We start from the raw sequence: 26,570 nt of genomic DNA, 5'->3' as shown, positions 1-26,570 counted from the left end.
GAGACAGTATATATTAGTGTTTAATATGTAACAAAATGAATGTTCTTTGTATACGTCGAGGTCAAATGTACTGCTTCTTTACGATTTAAAGACAAAGTATTCTTTTTGTTTTTTTTAAATGAATTTAGAATACATGTGGAGAGATTTTCTGTCTATTTTTATAAGCATACATACAACGGTATCAACTGAATCATTGCCTCTGGAGAAAAGTTCTCTTAAATGTGAGAATAGTCACAAGCAAACTGTTTTATGAAATAGAAAACATTTATTTATTGTTCATGCATCAATAATACTTAAGCGATGAATCTCATCAACATTATGGTATGGGTCAGTTATTCACTTTATTTCTGTTGGTATTTAAAAGATATGTAATGTGGGGGGTTCAGTATCAGTATTTTGAAGAGGGTGATTTAAAATATTTATCCTTCATTTTAGTATCTGTTGAACTGCCTTCAATCCTTTTTGGGTGAAATGTGACCTGGAGATTCACCCAAGAGCAGCTAATGAGCTAAGGATCTCAGGGTATTTATGATGTACCTCTTGACCAGTGTGGAGAGTGAGCTCTCTTAAAGAGTGCCTCCCTAGATCAATTGTATATTGTCTCTGTGCAGTATAAGATGTTCAATCCCCTGATGCTGCCAAAGGCAACATATAGCCACTGACATGATGTGGGATTAAATAAGCTGGCTTCGCAACTGATGAAGCACTTTATGTTGTGGACCACTGCAGGAAGGCACGAATGTTAACCGTTTTTAAGCACTTAGCTTGACCCTGTACAAAAATGGGATAGCAAGTGCTTTATTTCTAATTTCTGGCTGCTGTGTTCAGAAGTCGGCTGAATCAAACCTGCAGTTTCTTCTGCTAAATCAAGTATTATTTTGAAACCTGTGAGTGTGTCAATAATACATATCACAGACGGCATCCACCATATGTCAGTTTCCACTGATGTCTGCAGCACTTTAGACAATCACTTTCAACAAATGTAACCAGAGTCAGCTGAAGCAAGTCCTCATTAGTTTACTCCAACTGTAACAATAGACTGTTTTATATAAAAAAGTTTAGAAGTAGACATGTTTGTAACACTGTATCTCGTGCTTTATTTTTCTTTCATTATAACATGGTGAAGAATGTTCATGTATACCTCATAAGACTTGAAGCTCAGTACATTCTGTGGGTTTTAAATTAAATGATTGAAAAAAATGTGTAAGCCTATACTTTTTTTAAGTAATGACATTTAAATAAATTACAAAGTAGAAAAACACTAAATAGCTCCCATTATTTAGATATTACTACTCGTATAAAAGTGTCCTTTAGCAAAAAAAATGTGCTTCTTAACCATTCCACTTCCTTCACTTCATAAAAAAAACAATTTGTCAGCAAGTTATACCTATAAAAACACATGGAACAAAGTAGTTTTATGCTAACAACGTATTAACAATTATTACTGATATCCACCAATAGGTGACGTCAACAAGGTAACTGTGGTGCAGTCACATTAGCCGAAAAGATTCATTGTCAATAGCGATGCATTAAGCTTCACACACAGAATTAATTTTTAAACCAAGCAGCTTTCTTTTGTCAACACACTGAATGTGCATGACCATCTTCAACACCATCAAAATCTTTTTAGCCCTTACGCAAAACTCCTGATTGCACAGATTCCTATTTGAATAACTGGATTTTGCCTGCGAAATTTTGGTGAGCAACAGTAAATGGTACATTTTGTGGGCAAAACTTGAATCTGATGTGAAATTCTTTATTGCTTGGATTCCTAATAACATGACTGCATTTAGCCAACAGAATTTCACCATACAAAAGGTAAATGTGACCGCAGCCTAATTTGAGTTCCATTTAGTCTTTCAGAACAAATTCTATGCAAAAAAAAGATGTTGAAATAAAACAAAGCGAGTAAAACACACATTTGGGTCACTATAAATGCATAAGAAGAACTTTATGTATAAAGATATCGCCATCTGTTCACACAGTGGGTTTAGCTGGAATGAAGTCATAGCACTGAAAAGGGGTCTTTGGAGTTCACACACACCTACTGCAGGTCAGTGAATTACAGTTGAGCCACACACCAACGGTTTAGGAAAGAAGAGTATCATCTGATTCCTCCCTTCATTTAAGACTTCCGCTTGAAAGCTGATCTGTAAAAAGTTGATGTTGTGCTCTCCAAAAGTCCCTCCCTTAGTCCACTTTCAGCACACTGTAGATTTTATTTACAAAAAAGAAGCAGGCGAAGAAGCCTATAGTACCTGGATGGAAGAAGAAATGTGTGAGAATTAACACAAGAACAGGATAACAAAAAGGCTTTTTTAGTCACAAAATGTGCCAGACTAACTGATAGTGTAGTGTACACATTATGAAACAGCACTTCAATTAAAACAACATTTGGAGTTATTTTACAAGCAAACCCATCTATTAATAGTGGGGTTCAATGCAGCAAATTATCTGACAAGAGCCAAACTGAGCGCAGTGTAATGAAGCACAGGATTAAATGTAATCATCGCTGGGGCGGCAGTGACAACCAATCAACAATAGGTCTGATGGAAATCTTTAGCTCGGAATCTATTTTCAGATGCATTTATATACACACGATTCTCAGTCCTCCTCCTCACCTTCCACACGCTCTCGCTGTATCTTCGGTTTGCTCTCAGAATCTAAAAAGTCCTACTAGAAACAAGCCATTTCAGGGGACCATTATTTTAAGACGTGCGACTCAGAGCGTAATAGCAACCCTCGTGCCTTACATTTTCACCCCTCAAGTGCGTGTAGACGTTGCCATGACAGCCATAGCCAGGGATCCTAAAGCTTCTAGTAGAATCCATTGAAACAAATAGATTGTGGCTAATATCCACTCAGAAAACCAATGGCGGAGGTTTCCCATCATTCAAAGAAAAGCCATGAGAATTGCTGCATTTACAGTGGATAATCATGAGTGTTTTTGTAAAGGTTCGGTGCACGTCTTCAATACTCTTTCTGTGCATCACCTATGTGAAATGTCAAAATACTGTCGTAGAGAAGTCGATCATTCACCTAAACAGATGTAAATCACTATTCTTCATGCTGGGTGAGGAAAACACATGCTAAAAAAGATATTTACCTGCTATTTGGAGAGACTGAGTGGTCGTAAGTAAACATGTGTAGATGCTATCTACCCACAGCTGTTTACGGATGGCAGACAGCTGGCCATCGCTCGCCACCTCCACCACAGCATTTCAATGAGGGGAAGTGACAGTGATTTGATTAAGGCCGGAGGGAGCGGCGCTATCTTTCAACAACAATGAAAGATGAGGAATATTTATACGTGCCCCAATTACCCTCGGCCTAAACACAGAATGACCCATCAGGCAGGAACAAACCAACTAGAACTGGTCACCTGCCAAACGAAAGGACCATAGGGAGACATACTGCAGGATGAAAGAAAAAAAAAAACTGCATGTTTTGCAGGAACAGGATACAAATCCTAAAGCAGCTGAATGGTACTTTCCCATATTTTCCTGGTTGCACTAACTGTGCACAAGTTACAATTTGCACGCTACTAAAAATGTTTACATTGCGCCATTAAACTTTTGAAATGTAGTTGAAACGTAACTAAAAACTAAATATTTTCGGAAGCCTCCAACCAGAACTAGCAGTTAGCAGACTGAATTGCATCAATACGCTCCTGTTTTAGCTGTCAGACTTCAATATTTTATTATAATGTTGACATTTACATTTTAAGACATTATGTGAATAAATTGCTTTTAGCTGCTCTTCAACACAAATCCGACCTAAACAGTTGTGCATGTCAAATAAAATTAATCATAATAATTTAATTTCTTATGTTTTTTTAAATCAATATTTATTTACTGATCCTTATTCATTTAAAAATACAGTTTCTGAATGTTTTTACATATAAAAATGCCTATTATGTTATTGATGATTAAGCAGTAATGTATTTTTAAACGTCATATTATACGACTATGCATTACTTTACACAAAACATATGACTACAATCTGCCTTAAGAACAAATGGAGCAACTGAATAAAGTACAAAAGTAATTACAAACTAGCTAGTAGTTATTAAGACTTTATCGTAGATTCTTCCAATTTAAAGGGTTAGTTCACCCAAAAATGAAAATTATTTCATTAATGACTCACCCTCATGTCGTTGCAAACCCATAAGACCTTCGTTCATCTTCAGAACACAGTTTAAGACATTTTAGATTTAGTCCGAGAGCTTTCTGTCCCTCCATTGTAAATGTATGTACGGTATACTGTCCATGTCCAGAAAGGTAATAAAAACATCATCAAAATAATCCATGTGACATCAGAGGGTCAGTTAGAATTTTTTGAAGCATCGAAAATACATTTTGGTCCAAAAATAACAAACTACGACTTTATTCAGCATTGTCTTCTCTTCTGGGTCTGCTGTATATCCGTTTTCACTCCACAGTGACGCTGCTGCTTCTTTCCTGTTTTACGGCGGTTGGCATCCAGCTTATTGGTGCATTACCGCTCCCTTCTGCTCCGGACAGTGACGCTGTTGACGTTATGTAGTGCCCCCGAGCTTTGTTTATAGTCTGGGGGAGACGCACGCTGTATTCAAGCTATTCTACATTGTTTGTATTTTGGTATTGCTATATTTTTTTTAAATGGTGCGTAAGAGTGCATGTCGCGGATGTCCTAATCGCGTCACTGTCCGGAGCAGAAGGGGGCGGTAATGCACCAATAAGCTGGATGCCAACCGCCGTAAAACAGGAAAGAAGAAGCAGCGTCACTGTGGAGTGAAAACGGATATACAGCAGACCCAGAAGAGAAGACAATGCTGAATAAAAGTCGTAGTTTTTGTTATTTTTGGACCAAAATTTATTTTAGATGCTTCAAAAACTTCTAACTAACCCACTGATGTCACATGGACTACTTTGATGATGTATTTATTACCTTTCTGGACATGGACAGTATACCGTACATACATTTTCAATGGAGGGACAGAAAGCTCTCGGACTACATCTAAAATATCTTAAAACTGTGTTCCGAAGATGAACGGAGGTCTTATGGGTTTGGAACGACATGAGGGTGAGTCATTAATGACATAATTTTCATTTTTGGGTGAACTAACCCTTTAAGTAAGAACTTACGAAAGGCTGGTGTAATCCTACCCTGTAGAGTAAACGTGGTGAATGGTTCAGCTCTGTGCTCAAAGATTACACATTTTTCTTGTGTTTAATTTACTCTGAACTGGTTAATGGTTAAAGTGGTCATTTGAATGAGGAGGAGAATTCAGCGAAATGTGAATTGGACTACATGTGCTGTTTGCTCATTTGAATACAGACAGTGATGATAACATAAAAGAAAGACTACAATTGAAATGGATATTAAAAGGTATATTTTAGTCAGAATTATTGAACTATCAATTCTATTTGTCTGTTTGACTCACTTGCTGTCAGGATGAGCCTTTATGCGCAATACTGATGTGAATTTCTAACATTTACAGATCATGATATAAGATCTAAGTTATGTGCTGAGGACAACAGGTCTCAAAGGCATTACGCAACACACACATTAGACAGTAGGGCAAGCCACTTTAAACTGTAGGCTCATGAGTTAGTCTGAAGCTCTCAATATAAAGCATGTCTCATTTGGAAAACTTGAATTTCCCCACAGCAGCTGTGGGTCCTGCGTTCATAACATAAATGTATATCGATCAGATCTGTATCATCCCATCTTTACATTCAGCACACACAGAAGTTCAGCATGTGCGATGGTTAAAACAACGCCGTAAATGTTCTGTACACATGCATGCACAACCAAAAGAGCTGTACCAAAAAATTTCGTTAGGAATACATGCCCACAATTACACTCTATGTATATCAACTTGGAAACAGACCATCTCTCACATACCTGTGAAAATGAAGAAAATGAGCACCATGATCATGGTGTAGCCAAAGTAGAGGATGGTGCTTGCAGCCCCTACAATTTGTAGTTTTGAGTAGAAGTAATGTAATGCGTAGACAAACAGATACACCGCTGTGAATCCGCTCGTCAGGAATGATCTCCACCACCAATGATAATCCTTTAAAATACAAATAGGGAGGCTTTAAACAAAAAAAGTTATACAAATATTTTTTAAAAATTATAATAATATCACTTTAGACCAATGTTTAAAATGATATAGACTCTAATGAGATGAAGACTCATTCATATCAGTTATCGAGAAATGTCCACTAGACCACACCACTAGAGGTCAGTGTCCAAGACTGTATATAAGCCTTGGACATTGTATACACCAGAAAAACATGAACAAAAAAATGTAAAATTCAAGATTTAATTTAAAAGATGATGTGATCAGTGTTCAAGCTCACCTCTGCGCATAAATGGAAGTAGCAGAGCAGAATAGTTGCCTCAGAGCAGGTAATGACCAGGATGATGAACACCAGAAAAAGGAAGCCAAACATGTAATACATCTGATGAGACCTGCAGAGAAACATTTCATTAGTTAATCGTACGGTCAGAACATCAGTTCTCACATCAACTCATTTCAGCATGATATGATTTCAAACTCTACCAAATGCTGTTGAGGATGAAGAAGAGCTGGATGAAGATGCAGCCGAAGGGCAGGATGCCGCCCATGATGATGCCCGGCACAGGTTTGGTGAAGAATGACTGCTGAGGAATTTGGCGTGGGATCTGGTTTGTTCGCACCGGTGGCTCGATGCCCTGTTAAAACAGGAAAATAAAAACACCCACATTCATGATATCGTGCATGACAGCGTGCCAAAAGAAAAGCTCACACAGATGGGAACTGCAATAGCAGCTGATTCAAATGTTTAGAAATACATAAGTAGGCAAGCATAAGAATTCTAGAGCATCAAAATCTGTGAACCTATTATTAAATGTCGTTTCTTTGTATCCTCAAGTGTGAACCATGCGCTATTATGCATTTTAAAGGTGCTCCAAGTGATCCTGGGTGGATGTAACTTCCTGTTGACGTTGAAGTTTGTCAAACAAAACAGAGGCTAGCTAGACCCTCCCTCCTCCTCCTCCTCCCCCTCCCCTCCGTGCTTCCTGAAACAGTCATGACAGGCATTTAAAATCATTCTTGTCCGTTATTGGCTGGAGCATGTTTATTGTGATTCGTGGTCCAGGTTGCACCAGTTTGTTTTTAGTGCCGTTTTCAGAGCTTGTGGCGACTACAGAGACCGCGTTTTTTTACAGTGTGTTCAGGGGACAGGCAGCTAGCGGATAGTGAGGAGATGTTTGCTGTATGTGACAAAAAATGTTTTGGCCTAAAAACACGTGACATCACTTAGAGCAAAAATAGACTTGTGCAGACACATTTGTTGCACTGCTGTACCGCACAGTTCCTGCAATGCACTTGCCACGCCACATCCATGTGTGATTGCTCTAACCTGTGAACTTGGGCACTGAAAAAAATACATAGCGCATATGCACTGCAAGCGTGTGAATGTGTGTCGTGTGTAAAATAGGCATTAAGAAGAAACGGTCTGTTCAAGAAGGCATACTCACTGGTTTTTTGAAGCCAAAGTATGCACCCACAAAAGTGAGAGGAACAGAGATGCCAAACCATAGTGCCAGGATGGCCACGAGTGTACCAAAGGGAACAGCAGCAGAGGAGCCCTCTACCCACAGGATCAGATTCATCAGGAAGAAATCCACAAACACAATCCTGCAAAAACACAAGCCACGTTTATGAAACTGCATACTGGCATAAATCATATTATTTCTGTTCTCGGAAAATGAAGATGAAAATAATATTCATACCCAGGACACAAAAAGGCTGTGAGAAGGACATTGGTTTTCCAGTTTTCACCACCAAAAGCTGATGATAGAGAGAACATTGATTGGAAATGGAAGCAATTAAGATTCATATTTAGCATATTTGAGGTGGACTCAGTAACTTGTCCCTCACTGAAAATGCAGAAATTAACAGAACGCAAAAAAAGAATAGTACTTTTAAAAAACAAGTACCTCAATTCTCTTCACAATGACTTCCAGAAGCAAATAAGATAAAAAAAGACACTGCAATATTTCCTTACTCTTATAGAGCCTGGAAGACACATATCCAGCAGATGTGCCAAGCAAAACCCACAACACCACCGCACAGGTCATAAGAGCCCCTCTGTTGGCTGGAGACAGGAAGCCCAGACAGGCCAAGACTAAAGAGAAAAACAGAATTCTCACTTTTGTTCATTGAATGGTATTATAACAGTGTGTAAAACCAATTGTTCACAATGTCTATTGAGCCTAAATAAACAAATTAGAAATTGGAGAAAAATGAGAAAAGTTGATGAAAAAATTGGTGGCATTTACACAATGCACTCAAATATTCAATCACAGATCTAGAGAAGCAACCCTTAAAGTTTAGCTTGTACAATACAAAATCTGCCCTTACAAAGGGTGATGAAGGTCATGATGAAGATCTGAGTGCCCTGTCCGAGGAAGACAGACAAAAGCATGCCCATCCTGGGTGGCCTAAACACATCACCATGAACCTGCTTCCAGCCAGACTCCTCCTGGGCTTCCTCCTGCAGGAGATATAACAAATCTCAATACGTGAGCCAACCTCACATGATTATCATCAAATAAACCAATATGGCCAGAAAAGAGTCATTTAAAATCTGCAAACACTTGTGAAGGAACAGCAGATGGTATCCATCGCATATGAATTATAAGCGTCATGATCTATTCATTGCAAAACAGCCTCCTTCATTTTTTTTACCTTGATTGGTGAGTGTGATCATGTATAATTATGCTGTTTTACCATACAAAGGAAGTTCCCAGAAGCCAAACAAACACCAAATCTTAATCACCAGTGACAACATAAGCTAATAAGCTTACATAGGTAATGTTTGCAGCTGTAGGGATCTTAACCCAGTCTGCCTGTGAATGTCACAACAGAGGATTCATTGACTGGATGTATTCTTTTGGTTATTATTATTATTATTATTATGAGAAAAATAATAACACACTGAAACTAAGAGGAAAATTGTCAGTCAATATGTGCTTGAGGATTGGGATCTATGATTCATGTAGACGTGACAATTATAATTTAAAACAAACACAATATATTAACTGGAAGTCTGGTATGGGAGTGTCAGCTCTGTTGACACAAGAGACTGTAGTGACGTAACTGAGTCATTAATTTCTAGATTACAGTTGGAATGAAAACAAATTCAATTCAAGGTACCTTGTCCATCTGGTTGTACTGGGCTATGTCCCTGTGCAATGTTCTAAGCATGATCATGGCCACCATGCCAGACAGGAAGAGCACAATAACCAAAGAGTTCATGATGCTGAAAAAAATAACATGAAGATTGTCCATTAATATGTATGGAAATACAGACATAAGAGCCTTCCTATTCTTAAAGGGTTAGTTCACCCAAATATGAAAATTCTGTAATTATTCACCCTCATATCATTACACATCCGTAAGACTTTCGTTCATCTTCGGAAAACAAATGAAGATATTTTTAACAAAATCCGAGAGGTTTCTGTCCCTCCATAGAGATCCAACGCAACTACCACTTTCAATGTCCAGAAAGGTAGGAAAGACATCAGTACTCCATGTGACCAGTGATTTAACCTCAATTTTATGAAGCCACGTGAGTGCCACATAATTTACCAATTTATTTACAAAATAGTATTACCCAACATCCAATATCCAAAATAATATTAATCTTCATTTGTGTTCAGAAGATGAACAAAGGACTTTGGGTTGTGGAACAACATGAGGGCGAGTAATTAATGACAGAATTTTTATTTTGGGGTGAACTAACCCTTTAATGTTATGATATTTTGGTAACACTTCACAATAAGGTTCATTAGTTAAACATTAGTTCATGCATTAACTAACATGAACTAACCATGAGCAAAACATTTGTTAGTGTATTTACTAATTTTCGTTAACATTAGTTAATAAAATTACAGTTGTCCATTGTTTGTTCATGTTACTTCACAGTGCATTAAAGGTGCCCTAGAATCAAAAATTGAATTTATATTGGCATAGTTAAATAACAAGAGTTCAGTACATGGAAAAGACATACATTGAGTTTCAAACCCCATTGCTTCCTCCTGCTTATATAAATCTAATTTGTTTAAAAGACTTCCGGAAAACACGCGGATCTCAACATAACACCGACTGTTACGTAAAAGTCGGGATCATTAATATGTATGATACCAATATTTGCATATGCCAGCCCATGTTCAAGGCATTAGACAAGGAAAGGCAGTATTAACATCTGGATCTGTGCACAGACAAGGTAAGCCAGCAAAAACAACAACAGCGAAAAATGACAGATGGAGTAACAATAACTAACATGATCCATGATAGCATGATATTTTTAGTGATATTTGTAAATTGTCTTTCTAAATGTTTCGTTAGCATATTGCTAATGTACTGTCAAATGTGGTTAAAGTTACCATCGTTTCTTACTGTATTCACAGAGACAAGAGCCGTCGCTATTTTCATTTTTAAACACTTGCAGTCTGTATAATGCATAAACACAACTTCATTCTTTATAAATCTCTCCAACAGTGTAGAATTAGCCGTTAGCCACAGAGCATGGCCTCAAACTCATACAGAATCAAACGTAAACATCAAAATAAATACTATACTCACATAATTCGAAGCATGCATGCAGCATGCATGACGAACATCTTGTAAAGATCCAATTGAGTGTTATATTAGCTGTGTGAACTTTGTAAATGCACTGTAATATAGCTCGTGTGGCAGGGAGCACGCCATTTAAAGGGGCGGCGCTGCCAAAATCAGTGTATAGTTAATGATGCCCCAAAATAGGCAGTTAAAAAAATTAATTAAAAAAGATCTATGGGGTATTTTGTGCTGAAACTTCACAGACACATTCAGGAGACACCTTATATTACATCTTGTGAAAAAGCATTCTTGGGCACCTTTAACTAATGTTAACAAGATTTTAATAATGTATTACTAAATGTTGAAATTAACATTAACAAAGATTAATAAATGCTGTATACGTGCAATTCATTATTAGTTGATGATAACTAATGTAATTAACTAATGTTAACTAATGAACATTATTGTAAAGTGTTACCGATATTTTCAAACAGCTTGGATTTCTGTACTCACCTGAACCACTGGATGTTGCTGTGAGGCATGGAAACCAAAATGTAATCCCATCGAGAAGCCCACTTAATTTCTTTATTATGCTAAAAAAAAAGAGAAAAAAGCTCTGTCACACAAAGTTCTTTCCAACCATCTCCATATACTGACTTTATTAACAAGCTTACCTTAAATTTAATTGAATAAGTGTAGGTCACTTTGAGATTACTGGTGAATTCTACTGGTATGTCCATGGGAGAGCCTTCACACGTTGGATTGTCATTATCACTATGCTTGATGCTGTTCAACAGACATATAATCAGTGTTGGGGGTAACGTAATCAGATAATGTTATGTAATCAGATTACTTTTTTCAAATAACAAGTAATGCGTTACTTTTAAATTCACAACAAAATATCTGAGTTACTTTTTCAAAAAAGTAATGCAAGTTACTTTGTTTTCCCATGTATTGACTGACACCTTTCCTTCTCCCATGTTGAGAGAAATCGTGAGTAAGTGCAGAGGTGTTATGTGTGCTGTGTAAACATGATGGTTATTGCTGTTCCATCTAAACTATCAGAATGATACGCAAACATGCAATATATGTTAAATAATACGAATATACTTTATGAGAGATTACCAGTGTCTTTGGTGCTGACCTCGATGAATCAATTCAACTATACCAATAAGCAAAATGACTTTAATTAAACATCACATTTGTTTTTTGTTTTTTATTACTGAAGTAAGAGTGTTGAGCTTTCTTCTCCTATGTCCTGTTCTTCTGCAAACCACAATGGCAGCACAGCTGAAAAGTTTGTTTTGCTTCGCCTTCTACTGTACAGTCATGAATTTGCATTTCCTTTAGTCTGAGGCTTATTCATTTCATTTTTTTTTTTTTTTATAAAAATAAAAAAGTTTAATAAAAAACAAACAAGAAAGCCCAGTCCAGGTGAGAAAAAGCAAAATAACTTAAAGCATTGCTTTCTATAAAAAGTAACTAAATAATGCACTTTTTTTAGGGAGTATCACAATATTGTAATGCATTACTTTTAAAAGTAACTTTGCCAACACTGCATATAATATATATTATATAGATATATTAGATGTATTACTTATATTAATTATATTAGATTAGATTTAGTTCTCATATCTTAAAAAAAAAAAATATATATATATATATATATATATATATATATATATATATATATATATATATATATATATATATATATATATATATATATATATATATATATATATTGTAAATGAGATAATGTTCTAATCCATGTGCATTACAGTAAATTTTTACTTGGGTTTTCTCATTGATGTCACAGGTGTTGCTATGCCTAACTTTCAATTCTAGTTCAATAAGAAAGCATTTTTGCTGAAACTGGCCTCATAGGCCCACAGAAAGTGGAGAAAGCCTAAAATCAGGTTAAGGACACTGTTTAAAGTAAAGTTAGTAACAGACAGTAAGTGGCGAAATCAGACCTCTTAGGTTCCACTGTAGCTGCCACAAGTCGAGCACCCATCCCAATCGTTTCATCTACACTGTGGTAAATTATGGTGATGTCCACATGGTTGAAAAGATAATAAGTGTTCTTCTTGTTGAAATCAGCCTAAAAGAGTGGATAAAAATCAGCTAGTCAGCATCAAAATGGCATCTCTCTATCTTTCTTATTAAATCATTTTGTTATTTATAAAGTTATTTTGAAACTGTTGATATTTCTTTAATCAGCTTAATTTTCCACTGTGACAATGTTCTATTCATGATAACATATTCTTATGTTATAAAGATTTAACTTATGGTATAAAGTTTTTAAACTTAAAAATATACATATATAGTTAATTAATTAATTTATATTTAACTGCATGTTGTCATATAAACCAAAACCGTTTTTAGTTTAATTTTGAGTACATTCCAAAAATACAGTATACTTTGGTGTCCCATGACATTTGATACACAAATCTCATGATTTTTGATGTATTAGATGCATTAAAAAACTATTACATAAACTTAACTGTGCATGAAAAGTAGGCAGTTTTTAACCACCCATAAAACAGTGATTTTAAACAACATCATAATTTTGACAAGACTGCTAGTGATGATAAATAGTCTCTCTCACATTGATAACACAGGCATCCTTTGGGTTTCCATCTTGGTTTACTAGGCATCCAATGGGAAATCCTGGGTTGCAGACTTTCTGATCGTCTTCCACAAGATAACACCATGTTACAGGCATGTTGTCAACAATCCTGCAAAACAAGTGTAAACCAAATCCACTAATCTGTACGTGCAACCATTAAATATTCAATAAAGCATTATATAATGCCAAACTCTACGATGACAATAAGTCTTCTGTCTTTTCTAAAAGGTTTTGAGCATTGCAACCATTCATTATATATTCAGTAAAGGATTATATGCCAAATTCTACGATGACAGACAGTTATTGTGTCTTTTCTAAAAGGTTTTGAGCATTGCATATTGCTCATGCTAGTAACTGATAAAGCAAGATTACAACTTCCACAGTGCTACCACGCCAACTATAGACATCCCATGTAGACTTACCAGTGGTGCTGGTAATTCAGCTCCATCCCTCTCTTTAGAAAGTCCAACTTTAACTTGCCTTCTTTTGAATCTTTATCATATGACATGGTGCAGACCTTCTGACATGGCTTGTCAACCTTAAATGTAAACTAAAGGAAGAACATTTCTAAAATCAATATCTGAAGGATCCATCCATTATGTGAGAAGCATAAAGTACTGGAGTTAATTATAACAGGCACATAACTGCAGAAAAAACAGGAATACCCTGTCTAAATATCAACAATATAATTATATGATGATAATATTTAAAAACCAAGTCACACAAAACAAAGTTAGAAAAGTGCAAAACTTGTACAACTAGTAAAACTTGATATACAACATGCCAGGTGTCCATAGGCAGGATGTATAATCTTTTAACTGTCAGTTTTACACTAAAGTTGGCCTGAAATGGAAGTTGCGATCTTTTCTTCCCTGTTGTGTCAAATATCAGAGTGAAATGGCTTCTCGAGAAAGAAAAAATGTAGGGCAGAACTTGATTTTGATTGGATTGTTGTCGTTTGCTATAAATAATGAAACGACATCAGAGAAGAGATAATGTAGCTGGAGGGGAAGAGATTTTGGTGAAAGATTACAGGGCAAATGAATTTTAAAAAATGTGCAGGACAAATCATTTATAATAAATACTGCAATATTCCATTAAAAAAAAGAAGAATTGTCGTTACACTTTATTTTAAGGTGATGAACATTGTACTTGCTCAGATAAGTACTCAGTAATATTAATTAACTACATGTACTATAGAGTTAGGGTTAGTTACTTGTAATAATGCATAATGTTTTAAATTAATTACTACATGTACATCTTATAGTTTATAACAGTTTATTACTATAGTAATGTGTAACTACATCACCTTAAATAGTGTTACCGAATTGTCTATTTTGATTTCATGGTGACATTAAAGATCAAATACAACAAAGTAAATTTAACAATGTAATTAAAAAATGTAAAATAAAAACAATATTTTACCTTGTAAGGTGATGTCTCTATTCTTTCTCCAAACAGCACCTGCCCAAGGTTCTCTGAGGGCCTTCTTTCATTCACGTCTTTGCAAAAATCAAACCTAAAGCAAAAAGTATGCCCTCACTGATCAGCTTTCTATAGAAATGCATGTAGATATAATGAAGATTATATTGTGAATGTCAAGCATACTTACGCATCATATTCATAAGGCAGGACTGATTCCACAGAGTCCAGTCTATTCACCAACAGCTGTATCTCAGTCTGTGGGAATGACAGCAGGGGAGTTTGGTCGAGAAGACAGCTGACTATTATCACATCTCAACACTTTTGTGTTTTCATCGTGAATCCAGAATTTGCTTATTAACTGTCTAAACATTAGTTCTGTGTCAACTGTCAGTACATAATCGTATAAGACAGTAAAAGCTCACCTGACATTCCCCCGCATCTCCCTCCTGTTTTTTCTCGCAGAAATTGACTGGCGCTAAACCCGGAAGGTAGAATCCAACGCTCGAGCTGACTAGAGTTAGACTCAACAAAAATATAAAGCGCGGATTTAAAGACTTCATTTTTCAAAGCAGCGTCCTGCGAGGTGTCCGGTTCACTCTGCTGGGGAAAACCATACAACTAACCGGCGACAGTTCACAGAGAATCACCAATACAACAGGCTCGCAGCTACTACTGACTCAAGAAAGATTTGTATTAGTGTCATTTCCTTATTGTGACATAACCCCGCCCCCTCGTGGCTCCTCCTCCAATCCCTCTACATCATTGATCCACAAAACATCTGGATTAATGACAGCCTTCTTTAAGTTAATATATTTATACAATTAACATATTTTAATTAATCAAATATTTTTATTTTAAATTAAAATAATTCAATATTTTAAATATTTTAATTTTAGTATAATTATATATAATTATAAAATTAAAATATAATTAAATATTTTCATTTTAGTTGCTTTTTTTAAATATAAATATTTTATTATATTTTTAACCACTGTATCCAGGGATGGGCAGTATTTATGATACATGTATTTCAAATACAAAATAGTATTTTGTAATTTGTATTTGATAGGGTTGATGAAAATGGCTTTGTATTTTGTATCAAAATACTTTAGTGTTTTGTATTTTTGTATTTTTAAAATACTGTAAAATACTTTAAGAAGTATTTTAAGAAGTATATTTTCCATCAATCTTTTGCATAAATTGCTATAATTTTTAACAGTTCGTGTTTAGTTTAGGTGTTTGTTTGGGTAGCCTAGTCTAAATAGTTTACCAATTTATATAATGCGAGCAGCAGCCCCCTATATTTATGATTAACAATCAATTGATTAATTATAAACTAGTTGCTATGAATACAGAAGCCATCAGTTGCTGATGCAAAGTAGGCTCTTTGTTACCAAACGTCAAGTAACTAAATTAGGATACAATTATAAGTCATTCGTAAACTGTTAAAAATTAAACTGTTGGCTACTTTAAAACTAACCTTCATCTGGGAGATCACAGGAATATGTGAATATTTGATCTGTTAAAGCCACAATATGTAAATTTTTGCAGCTAGAGGTTGCTCATTCAAAACAAAGGCGTAGCTTGATGACACCTTGATTTCACGGAATCATGGGATGTGTTGTCTTCACGTCTACAGCCAGTGGAAAAGAATCGGGCAGAAATCATGTTCATGGATTAGATTATTAACGTTACTGTAGTCTGAAGCAGAGCAGGGCGAGTGATGTTGGAGCTGAACGAGACGGCTGGAGAGATTGATAATGAGACACACGTCTCGACAGCAGCTTTGAACTTTTATTATGTCGAGTCGCCGCTTCCACTTCTTCTGCTCAAGCGTATGTGGGGTAAACAAGCAGCGCTGTCTTATCATATTATATACATTTGTGTGTTGAAAGTTGTTATAATGCTACTCTTTTGCAAAGAAATGTCTGTATCGATACAGTCAGGGCTGGGCAAAAATACATCAAAATGTATTTTAAAATAAAATACCAAATACCTTAATTTTAAGTGTATCAAAATAAACTACAAAATACAGAAGCCACACCATGTATCAAAATAAACTACTATATTTTTGTATTTTAAATATACTAAAAAATATTTTTACAAGGAAAGCATGAAATTTCTTGTGGCATTGAATAATACATAAATAATGACAGCGTTCTTTAAATTAATATATTTATACAATGAACATATTTTAATTAATCAAATATTTTTAATTTTAGTTGCTTTTTTAAAAATATAAATATTTTATTATATTTTTAACTACTGTATCGACTGGTCATATGATCTCATATCTGACCTGCTTCAGTTAAACAACAGTTTTTATTTAGCTACAGATATGGCTAGAATCTCACACCCTTTTAAATATATATTTTATTTTTCTTTATGTAAAATTCATCAGTGAGCAACTTTGATACTTCGCCACATGGCTAAGTGCAGTTTTTAAAGATGACAATAGGGGGCGTGAGAGACTTTTAAACTGTTGGGCTCCTTCCTCCTACCATAGAGTAAGTGACTGCACTGGGCGGGTCGAAACACACTAGACACATATAAACCAGCAGACGATTTTGTTTCTGTCTATTGATCCTGACGTGAGTAAATGGATGATTCAAATATATTCATTATGTTTATAAGTAGATGATAGTTTTATTGTGCGCGCTCATTTAAATGCCCTTAGCATTGTAACGTTAGTTATGTATAATTAGCAGATGTGATGGTACGTTAACTGAAAATGGCCTCATGTAGATGGCAGAGATGTTTTTTTAAACGCACATTTCAATCGCCATTTTGAACTTGCAACAATCAGCGTTATTCTCTTATGTATTTTAATCAAAAAGTGGTTTATTTTGAATGTTTATCATGAAGATTTGAGATTCTTAATCAAACATGTTGCAAGTAAACCATATGGCCTGAAGAGGTCTCAGGCTGCTGTATCTGCCAGTAGCCTTGTATTTTTAAGCGTCCGCCATTTTGTGAAGCATGCTTTAAAATGTGTATGTAAATGCCATGCAAAATGTTCGACCGAAACGTTTAGTATCTTCTTAAACTCGACTAATGAATGTTCGTATTGCTCGCACGTGATCAGCAACTACTGTTAGCCAGGCAGGGCCTATCAGTTAATGGTTGCCCAGTTAAGCAGCTATTCCAGAGATTGATTAAACTAAACACTTTTTTCTTTCATCACACAGCGGTTGACAATCCCTTAACCGGTACAACAACACGTACTTGCATTTTTGCATTGTTTTCTGCCACTATGCGTGTATTCTTGATGAAATCCGTTTTAAACTAGATTTTCTGGTCTCCTACTTGGTGAGGTTGGTCTGTTTGCTGGTTTTGGGCACTTTTTACTTAAACTGCTTTTAATTGAACGCTTTTAACTGAAAGTAGCTAAATGTCAATAGATGCATAATGGCAAATTCATTGATCTATATAAATATGAATATAAATCAGTGGGCAAAATAAAAATCTAGATAAGGTTGTCCAATAAGTTACTATTTTTGTCCCTAAACTTTTGAAAAAAGTATCAAGGGGTGTGGAAGTCAGACGTGACAAAATCCCTAAATTGGCAACACCGTTCTCTTGTAATGCAGACATGTGTCTCCCCTTTAGTTGCAACAGGGGGAACTATGGCAGAGGCAGACCGACCAGGAAAGCTGTTCATCGGTGGCCTGAACACTGAAACTAGTGAGAAGGTCCTTGAAGCGTATTTCAGCAAATTTGGCAGAATAGCAGAAGGTAATAATTTTGTATGTTCTAAATTACTTGACTAAAAATGTAATTTTCCTATGCAAATGTGTGCGTTATAAATTTGTAGTAATTTGGGCTGCAGACATGAGCTAAAATGTTAAAGGGATAGTTCACCTGAAAATGAGAACTCGTCCTCATTCTAAAGCCATAACTTTCAGACATGGTCAGCAGATTAAACCGCTAGATTCATACGAGGTTCTTTAAGAACATTTTGAACCGTCTGAGTTTTGGGTGAATCAATTTTCAGTGGAGGGACAGAAATATCTCAGATTTCATTAAAAATTGTCTTAATTTGTGTTTTGAAGATTAACTAAAATCTGATGGGTTTGGAGCGAATAATTGACGACAATTTAGAGTTTTTGAGTGACTGTCCTTTCAGTGAAGCATTTAAGTGTGACCGTATGTTTCCTCCCTCTTGTCTTTTGTAGTTCTGTTGATGAAGGATCGTGAAACAAACAAATCTAGAGGTTTCGCATTTGTAACTTATGAAAATCCTGGTGACGCAAAAGATGCTGCGAGGGAAATGAATGGAAAGGTGAGTACTGGTGTGAACTTCACGTTTGTAAGCTGTGATGATGGTTTGTGGCAATGATCTACTTGAACTGATGTAGTCCACAATTGTCCTCTAAGAAGTTCTGAGCTTACATAATGGATGTGAACATTTGCTGCTTTTTTTTTTTTTAAGCTTGTATATTAAAAGGCAACCGTTCCCTAAACTTCTGTTCCTTGTGTTTCCAAGCCCCTTGACGGAAAGCCTATTAAAGTGGAACAGGCCACAAAACCTCAGTTTGAGTCTTCAGGACGCCGCGGTCCACCACCAGTTCATCCACGGAGTCGTGGCCCTGCCAGAGGTCCGCGAGGATCCAGAGGAGCGCCAAGTGGAATGCGGGGACCACCAAGCAGAGGTAACATTGAGAAAATTATCCACACTTTTTTTTTTTTATTATTATTTGTGCAGTGATGACACTATTTTGATGATCTTTTTGAACTGATTGTCCTCTAAGAAGTTCTGAGCCTACACTTAATACTTGCTTGCTGCTAAAAATATTACCAAGATAACGTAGGGATTGTAGAACCCTTTTTTAAAGGCATGTCCTCAAGAGGGCCACCACCAATGAAGAGAGGCCCCCCAGTGCGGAACGGAGGACCCCCACCCAAGAGATCTGCACCATCTGGGCCAATGGGCAGGCGTGAGTTTGCTGAACACAGTTTTGTGCTCTCTTTATTGTTTGAACCATACAATCATTGTTTTCTCAATGTCTTTAATAGCGCCAGTATCCAGAGATAGGGACCCATATGGCCCCCCTCCTCGCAGAGATTCCCTGATGTCACGGCGGGATGATGGTCCTCCACCTCGTGATGACCACTACAGTAGTAAAGACAGGTGAGGTGATGCATTAAAAAAAAAAAAAAGTTTCTAAAGAGAAAAGCACATAAAATTAAAATATTAAAGTAAAAGCTAACTCAAAATATTAATATTATAAATAATACAAAAATACATTGGTGATGGTCTGTGTTGTCAAATACAATGACACTCACAAGCTGTTCATATTTTGCAGTTATTCCAGCCGTGACTACATGAGCTCACGGGACAGTAGAGACTATGCTCCGGCACCACGAGATTACCCATACCGGGAGTATTCGGGACATTCCAGTTCTAGAGATGAATATGGCTCGGGTTCCAGAGGTTACAGGTGTGTTAAAACCTACATCAGATGTATGCGATGGCAATTTCAGAACCCAGCTTAATGTTTCATTGTTTCTTAGTGATCGCGATGGCTACGGTGGAGGAAGAGAGCCACGGGGTTACATGGAGCGGCCCAGTACAGGCTCCTATAGAGACCCTTACGACGGTTACGGTAAGATTAAACCTTTAGTGTGGTGAAAAGGGTTAAGGGTCTCCACTCAAACCGCCCGTTTTGTGCCTGGAAAGGGCTGCCTCGTGTGATTGCCAAAAAGTGGAAACCTCAAACGCGGCGTCTTTTCAACCTGAGTGTTCCAACCAAAAATCGCACCAACAAGGAATCCCTTGCAAGCTGTTTTTTGCCCCCCAAAAGTTTGTCATGCCAGTAGCTCTGTCTGAACAACCAAGAGAGATGCAGTACCCAAACTACAATCTATCTGGAATTCAATCCAAACCAAGGAAAGTGCATTTACTCAACAATGACGTGTCAAAGGGCTCTGAGTGAGCAATTGTCAACACTTCAGTTGGGTAGTTCAGTTATTTTAGGCTTTTAGTAGTCCCACCCAGAATCCAAATTTGTTTTATCCCCATTTGGAAAGTTTCTAACGTTTTGAGCTAGACGTGATTCAGATTTAGGGAAATGGGCACTTGACACCGCAGTATCATGCAAAGAATGTTTAAGTAAATTTTGCCAATTACATGACCCGTTGACCCTGCAGGTAACTCACGCAGCGCCCCACCCTCAAGGGGTCCCCCTCCGTCCTACAGTGGGAGTGGCGGAAGCAGTCGTTATGACGACTATGGCAGCAGTTCCCGGGATGGATATGGCAGTCGCGACAGTTATCCCAGCAGTCGGAGTGACCCGTACTCCACTAATCGTGGTGACCGACCGGGTAGGCAAGAGCGGGGACCACCCCCTCTTGAAAGAGGCTATCCTCGTGAATACAGCAGCTCGAGCCGTGGGGCGCCTCGGGGTGGCGGCCGTGGCGGCGGTCGGCCAGATAGAGGAATGGCCCGGAGCCGATACTGAGAGAAAAAGAAAAAAATTGAGATGGAGAAATGGTGGTTTCTCATTGAGACGTTCAAAAGACATTGAGATTCAAAAGAGCGCCATTTTAAACTCTGGACTTCAAGCTTCAGTTTCAAGCTGTACACAAACTTGTGGAAGTTTTTTTTTGTCCTTTTTAAATGCAAAGTTTCTTTTCCCTTGCCCACATCCCATTTAATGGTACCATTGCAAATCTAAGTGTGTTCTTTTTGTATACTAGTGCTTTGTTAAAACCTGCAATGCCCTAGCATATGGCTTTCATTTACCAATAAAGTGTTTTTAATCAAAGATCTTGAGCAACACTCTGCTATTCAAGAGAATAAGAAACTATGAAGCATAAATATCTGTTCACCTCTTCAGTTTTCCATGGTGAGCACCCCAAAATGCCAGTTAATATAGATTCAATGCAGAATATTCATGTAGGCATGATTGTTCACATTGTTGAGGAATGGACAAATGTCACCTTTTTCCAAACTCTCTATGGGTGTAGTTTTCCTCAGTGCAAATGGATCCTTCATCACAAAGCCTAAACATTGACGTCTTGCATCGACCAATCCAAAGACAACCAAAATGCAAGAAACAATTCAGCACCACAGATAAAACCTGTCAACAGCTGGTAAGCAAAGCAAACCCTTTTGTTCTGGTATAAGTCAAGTCTCGGTGGTGTTATTTTGCAGCCTGAAGGTTAGTGTAATCTAGTCAAACATCGTTGCCCTAGGTTTTTCAAATGCAATCTGAAACGCTATACTTATCAACATTATTAACAAACCTCATCTCTGCCTTCAAAGGAGTCTGATCCCTCCCCCCCCAACCACTGGATCACTGAGTTTAGGAGGTCTTAGTCTCAGAAAAATCAGTCAATTCTACTGTTGCACTAAAGGAGAAAATGTCTGGATATTTTTTTTCTGCCCCTTTTCAAATGAGCAATGGCCTTTTTTTTTTTTCTTTTTTTTAAAGGATATTAAGATGTGAATCTCCTCAATGGATCTGTACCTACAGTCAAATATAAACCACATAGATGCAAAACTTCTTGAAACTTCCCAGTGGAACCCTTTCGAAATAGTAATTTCACTTAGTGTTAACAAAAAGACAGAACCGCTTGCAAGCATGCCGATTCTAACAAAGGAGACCACGTGGAGAAAGTCAGCACCCTATCAACAAGCCTGGAAAACATTTCAGATTGGGTCACTTTTCTTTCTTTTTTTTTTTTTTTTTTTTTTGTAAAAAAAAAGATTTTAAAATATTTGTCCCTTAGGCTGAGCTACAACAGTTTGCTGATGGTAACTCTCTCGTTGCAGGCTGAGTGGAGGAAGGGGAGTTTGATGGTTATACATGCACGAATACATCATTGCTGATTAGGACCTGTTGTCCTTGTGGATGATCCATGAAAGTCTTTCATACGATGCAGGTACGTTTGTCCTTTTTAAAGGGTTAGCTCACCCAAAAATTAAAATTGCCATTAATTAGTCACCCTCATGTCATTTCAAACCTGTAAGGCTTTCATTCGTCTTCATTCAAGTATCAGTTGTGTAGCAAAAAGATCTTCATTTCTGTTCTGAAGATGAACTAAAGTCTTATAGGTTTGGAATGACATATGGGTGAGTAATTGACAGAATTTTAAATTTTTGGGTTAACTAACCCTTTCAAGGTCCAGTAAGTGATTTCTCAGAAACTCTTGAAAATGGATTGGAACGAGCACCTTAAACACACTTGTAGCCAATCAGCAGTAATGAGCGTATACACATTAGGGGAGAGGTGTCTGTAAGTTTGGGGGTGGAGCTATCAAGATAGGGGTGTGATCCTTTTGGTGACTTCAAATATCAAGGATGCATCTCAATATCCCTCCTCGTTTCCTCACTCCTCCGTCCTCCATCCTATGACTCAGAAACCTATCAACCGATCTTGAAGAACATTCTCTTATTGCACTGCAAGGATTGAGGAGTGAGGAAGCTTCCTGAGGAGGAGTCTTTCTCGTTGAGAAACGTGATGCACGTACATTCTCCTCCCCCCTTCATTTCTGTCACAGATGTATAAATGTATACCTCACTTTTGCCGTTTAAATAAACTTTACATCTCACGTATTTCAACAGGGCATCATGCTTTATTAATATATTATATTTTTTTTTTTTTAAATAACCACACTAACATGTGGGTAGATCCCTCAAGTGCAGCTAATGAGGCTTTGAAGTGAGTGAGGATATCATTACACTTCAATTTCTCCATCCTTTTCCTTGAGTCCTTCCCTCACATCCTGTCAGGTGGAGCTAAGATGCGAGGAAAGGAAACAAGGATACACAAGAATTAAGCACCTCACGTGCTTCTCAGAAATCACTTACTGCACCTTTTAAACCTTTACAAATTTATATTTTGTCTCCGTGCAATTAATCACTCCCCTTTTTTTTTTTTTCTTTTTCTTTCTAGATTCAGAATCTGTTCTTTGGAGGTTGCTGTTGATTGAGGCTGATTATGTTGAGATTGAGTCATGGGGTACTACAGATGAATTGCGTTGGGTTTTTTTTTTTTTTTTTCCCTTCTCCAATAAAAAATCATCTGAGTTGAAATGAATTTGTCATTCTTGTCTGTGTATTTTGATAAATTCCCACTATAATAGTGGTGTATTGGTATGAAAATGTCAGTGTTCACCCATACTACATATACAGGCTAATTTCATCAAACAAAATAAAGTTGAGCCATATGGAAAATTCTTGCGGCATTTTAAAGCCATCACAGTTCCCTTAGTGTCACTGAAATGTCAAAGAGCCTTTTTGTTGATTATATGGCAGACGTCCACTGGAGAACTAAGTTGCTGGGCTGAATGGTCGTTGTAACATACAGAAAAAGCAGAAGCGCGACGGATGTGGGTAGCATCTCAACACAAATAGCGAGAGCTGGCGCACCAAGGGTGCAGCTAAATCTGAAAGGCCCATTGAGCCTAAACTATGAACCCCGAGGAGCAGACTGTTACGTGGCTAATAACATTAGGCGTGCTTAATTCACCCAAAAAGAATATCGCTGATCCAGAGGAATTTCTGAAAACATCTCTCAGAGATGGGGTCGTCCTGTGTAAGCTTATGGAGCGACTGCTACCTGGAGCCATCTTAAAGGTAATTGATAATATACACGTTTGTTTCTTTGATAAAACAGCCGTAGACTGTAGTGAATTATACTTTAATTTAATGCAACCGCAGCAAATACAGCCATGCGGAACTGACAGTGTATGATCCACAATACCAGGATACTTAACTGTTACAAGTGACACTTTGAGGTGCACTTCATTTTGCAAAGAAACAATACGTTTAAAAAAGAAATTTCGCGATAAATGTGTGTTTAACTGGAGGTTTATTCAGGTCGCACAATTTAAGCGAGATACAATCTGACTTCCTGTTACATGAGAAATTGTTCCGCATTATCTCAATCTCAAAAACGAAATAACGTTATTTGTCTATTTCCACTTTTATATAAAATACCAAGAGCATTTGTAAAGTAATTTTCATCTATAGTTTGTTACAGCCGTTTAAGTCAGTCAGATTATTGAATGTCTGTCTGTATGCTTCTGCTGCTAGTTCAACTCCCACATTTTACTCAGTTGCACACACTTAATAAGATAGCTCTATGGTATAAATGTTGATTTATGCAGAATAAAGTTTGCTTAAATTATCTTAATTTAAACGCTATGAATTCGTGCTTTGATGCAGCAACATTATAACGAATGTGCTAATCAATACAACTCGACAGAGAAAAGTTTCTCTTTCCTTTTAAAGGGCCCATTATAAGTTTTGCTGGTACTCGTCTTCCTCCCTTACTTTATTTTTTTAGCATATTTCTGTACCATACCGCTTTACAGATTTTACACGACGCTTTTAAAGAGATACATTTTTGAATTTATCCATAATTTCGAGAACGAATTGTTCTTTGGAGTCGGATCTTTTTAATGAATTGAATTAGCCTGAAACTGGACTGAACGATTCGTGCAACAAAACTTTTCAGCTACGAGATTTAAATTAATTTTAGTGTAATTTAATGTTAATGCAAATTATATTTAAGTTTAAATTATTTAGTTTTTACGAGCTGAATCATTTCTGCCACCACATGAAATTACAATACAAAATCTATTTGGAAAAATGTAATAACAATATGCGCCGATGGCCTTGTTTGTAGGCCTAATGTTTTATTTAGCCTATATGAGGCTGGTTTCACAGACAAGGTTTAGATTAAGCCAGCATTAGGCCTTAGTTCAATTAAGACATTTAAGAAGCGTTTATAAACGTATCTTAGGAAAAAAAAACATTACTGATGTGCATCTTGAGACAAAACATTGCACTGACATATTTTAAGATATGTGGCATTTTAGTCTAGGACTATTAAACCTTGTCTGTGAAACGGGACAATATGCTACTCAAATCAAAGCGCAAAAGAATTTGAATCGGTTCTTTGAAGCGAACTGTTCGAAAGAATCGATTCGCGAAATGAGTCGGATTTGCCATCACTAGTAAGCGGTCCAAGTAGAATCTTGCTGAGCAAACATCGTCACTTCCTCCAAAATATCTTTTCCTGGTGCGAGAGGGCCCGATGAGCATAGATACGAGCTATGTGTGTGTGTATGTGTGTGTAACAGCACGAAGCTCGAGCAAAGAAATAGTAACTTAGTATACTGAACGCCAAAGAAATTTAGTATGCGATACTGGACAGCAGTGGCTGGGTACAATGTGGCTCATAGGCTAGGCTGACAAAAACGAGATCTTGTTGATCTCAGATGGTTCTTTGCAGTGTGGTCGAAGCAAAGTTTAGATTATTTACATCCTCATACTTTCATTGGTTACAGTATTCAGCTGAACCTAGATGCGAAGCGGCCTGCATTGCAAACATTCGGGAGTTTCTAAAAGGATGCCAGTCTCTAAAGGTTGAGGTAAGATCATTTTTCTCCAAAATTTCTGTACTTGATTGTGTTTGTCACCCAAATGCCTTTGAGAAATACAGCTGAGTGTGTATATGCGACCTGTAGACTGAGAATATCATTCTTTTCGGTAGATAACAAATAAACAAAATCAGTTCTGTGTTGTATGTGCATTTCAGATTAAAGCCATGCCTATAAGAATTGCTTTCATGAAGGAATGATTTACTTAACAGGCTTAATAATTTATATTAAATACATTTAATAATTTATATTGGATCTATGTAGAGTACTTCTCTCTTCTGCCCATCTAATTTAGTTTAGCTCTCCCTGAGGACAGAAAAATAAATAGCAGGGTTTTGTTCTGGTTTTGCACATGTGATCTTAAAATATGCCAGTAAACAAGATTGCTCATAATACCAGCTCTTTTGCATGTGCATTTCATTTATTATGGTTATTATGGTCCTGAGCTGCAGCAACATTACAGGCTTCTCAGGAAGATGGTCAGGAATTATGCTACAGTAAACAATTATATCACCG

At 36.9% G+C, this 26,570-nt stretch overlaps 3 protein-coding genes and 2 non-coding genes across 9 annotated transcripts in view; 4 read left to right on the top strand and 1 right to left on the bottom strand.

The window, feature by feature from the left end:
- Positions 1-1,067: 1,067 nt before the first annotated feature.
- On the bottom strand, positions 1,068-15,361 carry tm9sf5 (transmembrane 9 superfamily protein member 5). 2 transcript variants are annotated; one of them, XM_067386867.1, is made up of 18 exons: positions 15,083-15,361; positions 14,848-14,915; positions 14,661-14,754; positions 13,658-13,785; positions 13,215-13,344; positions 12,580-12,707; positions 11,278-11,389; positions 11,117-11,196; positions 9,197-9,302; positions 8,848-8,889; positions 8,402-8,534; positions 8,046-8,165; positions 7,771-7,828; positions 7,516-7,675; positions 6,554-6,705; positions 6,351-6,462; positions 5,890-6,061; positions 1,068-2,258 (listed from the first exon to the last, which is right to left on the bottom strand). In XM_067386867.1, the coding sequence occupies exons 1-18, from the start codon at positions 15,218-15,220 to the stop codon at positions 2,191-2,193; spliced, it is 2,001 nt and encodes a 666-aa protein (XP_067242968.1). In that variant the 5' UTR covers positions 15,221-15,361; the 3' UTR covers positions 1,068-2,190. The 2 variants fall into 2 exon arrangements, with proteins under 2 accessions (XP_067242968.1, XP_067242976.1); XM_067386875.1 differs by lacking the exon at positions 8,848-8,889.
- A 1,811-nt stretch (positions 15,362-17,172) lies between these two features.
- Positions 17,173-23,695, top strand: rbmx (RNA binding motif protein X-linked). 4 transcript variants are annotated; one of them, XM_067386831.1, is made up of 11 exons: positions 17,173-17,251; positions 18,270-18,395; positions 18,836-18,942; positions 19,147-19,312; positions 19,481-19,597; positions 19,677-19,791; positions 19,967-20,101; positions 20,175-20,266; positions 20,811-22,323; positions 22,438-22,547; positions 23,561-23,695. In XM_067386831.1, exons 2-9 carry the CDS (start codon positions 18,287-18,289, stop codon positions 21,119-21,121), a joined length of 1,152 nt encoding a protein of 383 aa, XP_067242932.1. In that variant the 5' UTR covers positions 17,173-17,251; positions 18,270-18,286; the 3' UTR covers positions 21,122-22,323; positions 22,438-22,547; positions 23,561-23,695. The 4 variants fall into 4 exon arrangements, with proteins under 4 accessions (XP_067242932.1, XP_067242942.1, XP_067242953.1 ...); XM_067386841.1 differs by having other exon boundaries at positions 19,496-19,597; positions 20,811-22,547; XM_067386852.1 differs by lacking the exon at positions 20,811-22,323.
- On the top strand, positions 18,974-19,050 carry LOC137024051 (small nucleolar RNA SNORD61). Its single transcript, XR_010895618.1, has one exon. It is a non-coding gene; the product is annotated as a small nucleolar RNA SNORD61 (small nucleolar RNA).
- LOC137024056 (small nucleolar RNA SNORD61) lies at positions 19,362-19,424 on the top strand. The gene has a single exon (XR_010895621.1). It is a non-coding gene; the product is annotated as a small nucleolar RNA SNORD61 (small nucleolar RNA).
- A 219-nt stretch (positions 23,696-23,914) lies between the features above and the next one.
- Positions 23,915-26,570, top strand: part of arhgef6 (Rac/Cdc42 guanine nucleotide exchange factor (GEF) 6) — a 38,662-nt gene continuing 36,006 nt past the window's right edge. Inside the window, exons 1-2 of the mRNA XM_067386776.1 lie at positions 23,915-24,243; positions 25,962-26,045. Of these exons, the coding sequence (XP_067242877.1) occupies positions 24,079-24,243; positions 25,962-26,045 (249 nt within the window). The 5' untranslated portion in view covers positions 23,915-24,078. The remainder of the gene's footprint in view (positions 24,244-25,961; positions 26,046-26,570) is intronic.

This window comes from Chanodichthys erythropterus, chromosome 1, assembly GCF_024489055.1.
Source record: "Chanodichthys erythropterus isolate Z2021 chromosome 1, ASM2448905v1, whole genome shotgun sequence".
NCBI classification, from domain to species: Eukaryota; Metazoa; Chordata; class Actinopteri; order Cypriniformes; family Xenocyprididae; genus Chanodichthys; species Chanodichthys erythropterus.
The sequence above is the reverse complement of the archived record's forward strand: the minus strand, read 5'-3'. Positions and strand labels throughout refer to the sequence as shown.

Bases quoted from the DNA above. Each gene is read 5' to 3' on its own strand.
- tm9sf5 (XM_067386867.1), bottom strand. From the start codon at position 15,220: ATGAAGTCTTTAAATCCGCGCTTTATATTTTTGTTGAGTCTAACTCTA. The intron at 8,535-8,847 runs GTAAGCTTATTA...TATCTCCTGCAG, and splicing joins CAGCTGCAAACATTACCTAT to GAGGAAGCCCAGGAGGAGTC. The intron at 7,829-8,045 runs GTAAGGAAATAT...CTCTATCATCAG, and splicing joins GTCTTCCAGGCTCTATAAGA to CTTTTGGTGGTGAAAACTGG.
- rbmx (XM_067386831.1), top strand. From the start codon at position 18,287: ATGGCAGAGGCAGACCGACCAGGAAAGCTGTTCATCGGTGGCCTGAAC. The intron at 18,943-19,146 runs GTGAGTACTGGT...TGTGTTTCCAAG, and splicing joins CGAGGGAAATGAATGGAAAG to CCCCTTGACGGAAAGCCTAT. The intron at 19,792-19,966 runs GTGAGGTGATGC...CATATTTTGCAG, and splicing joins CACTACAGTAGTAAAGACAG to TTATTCCAGCCGTGACTACA.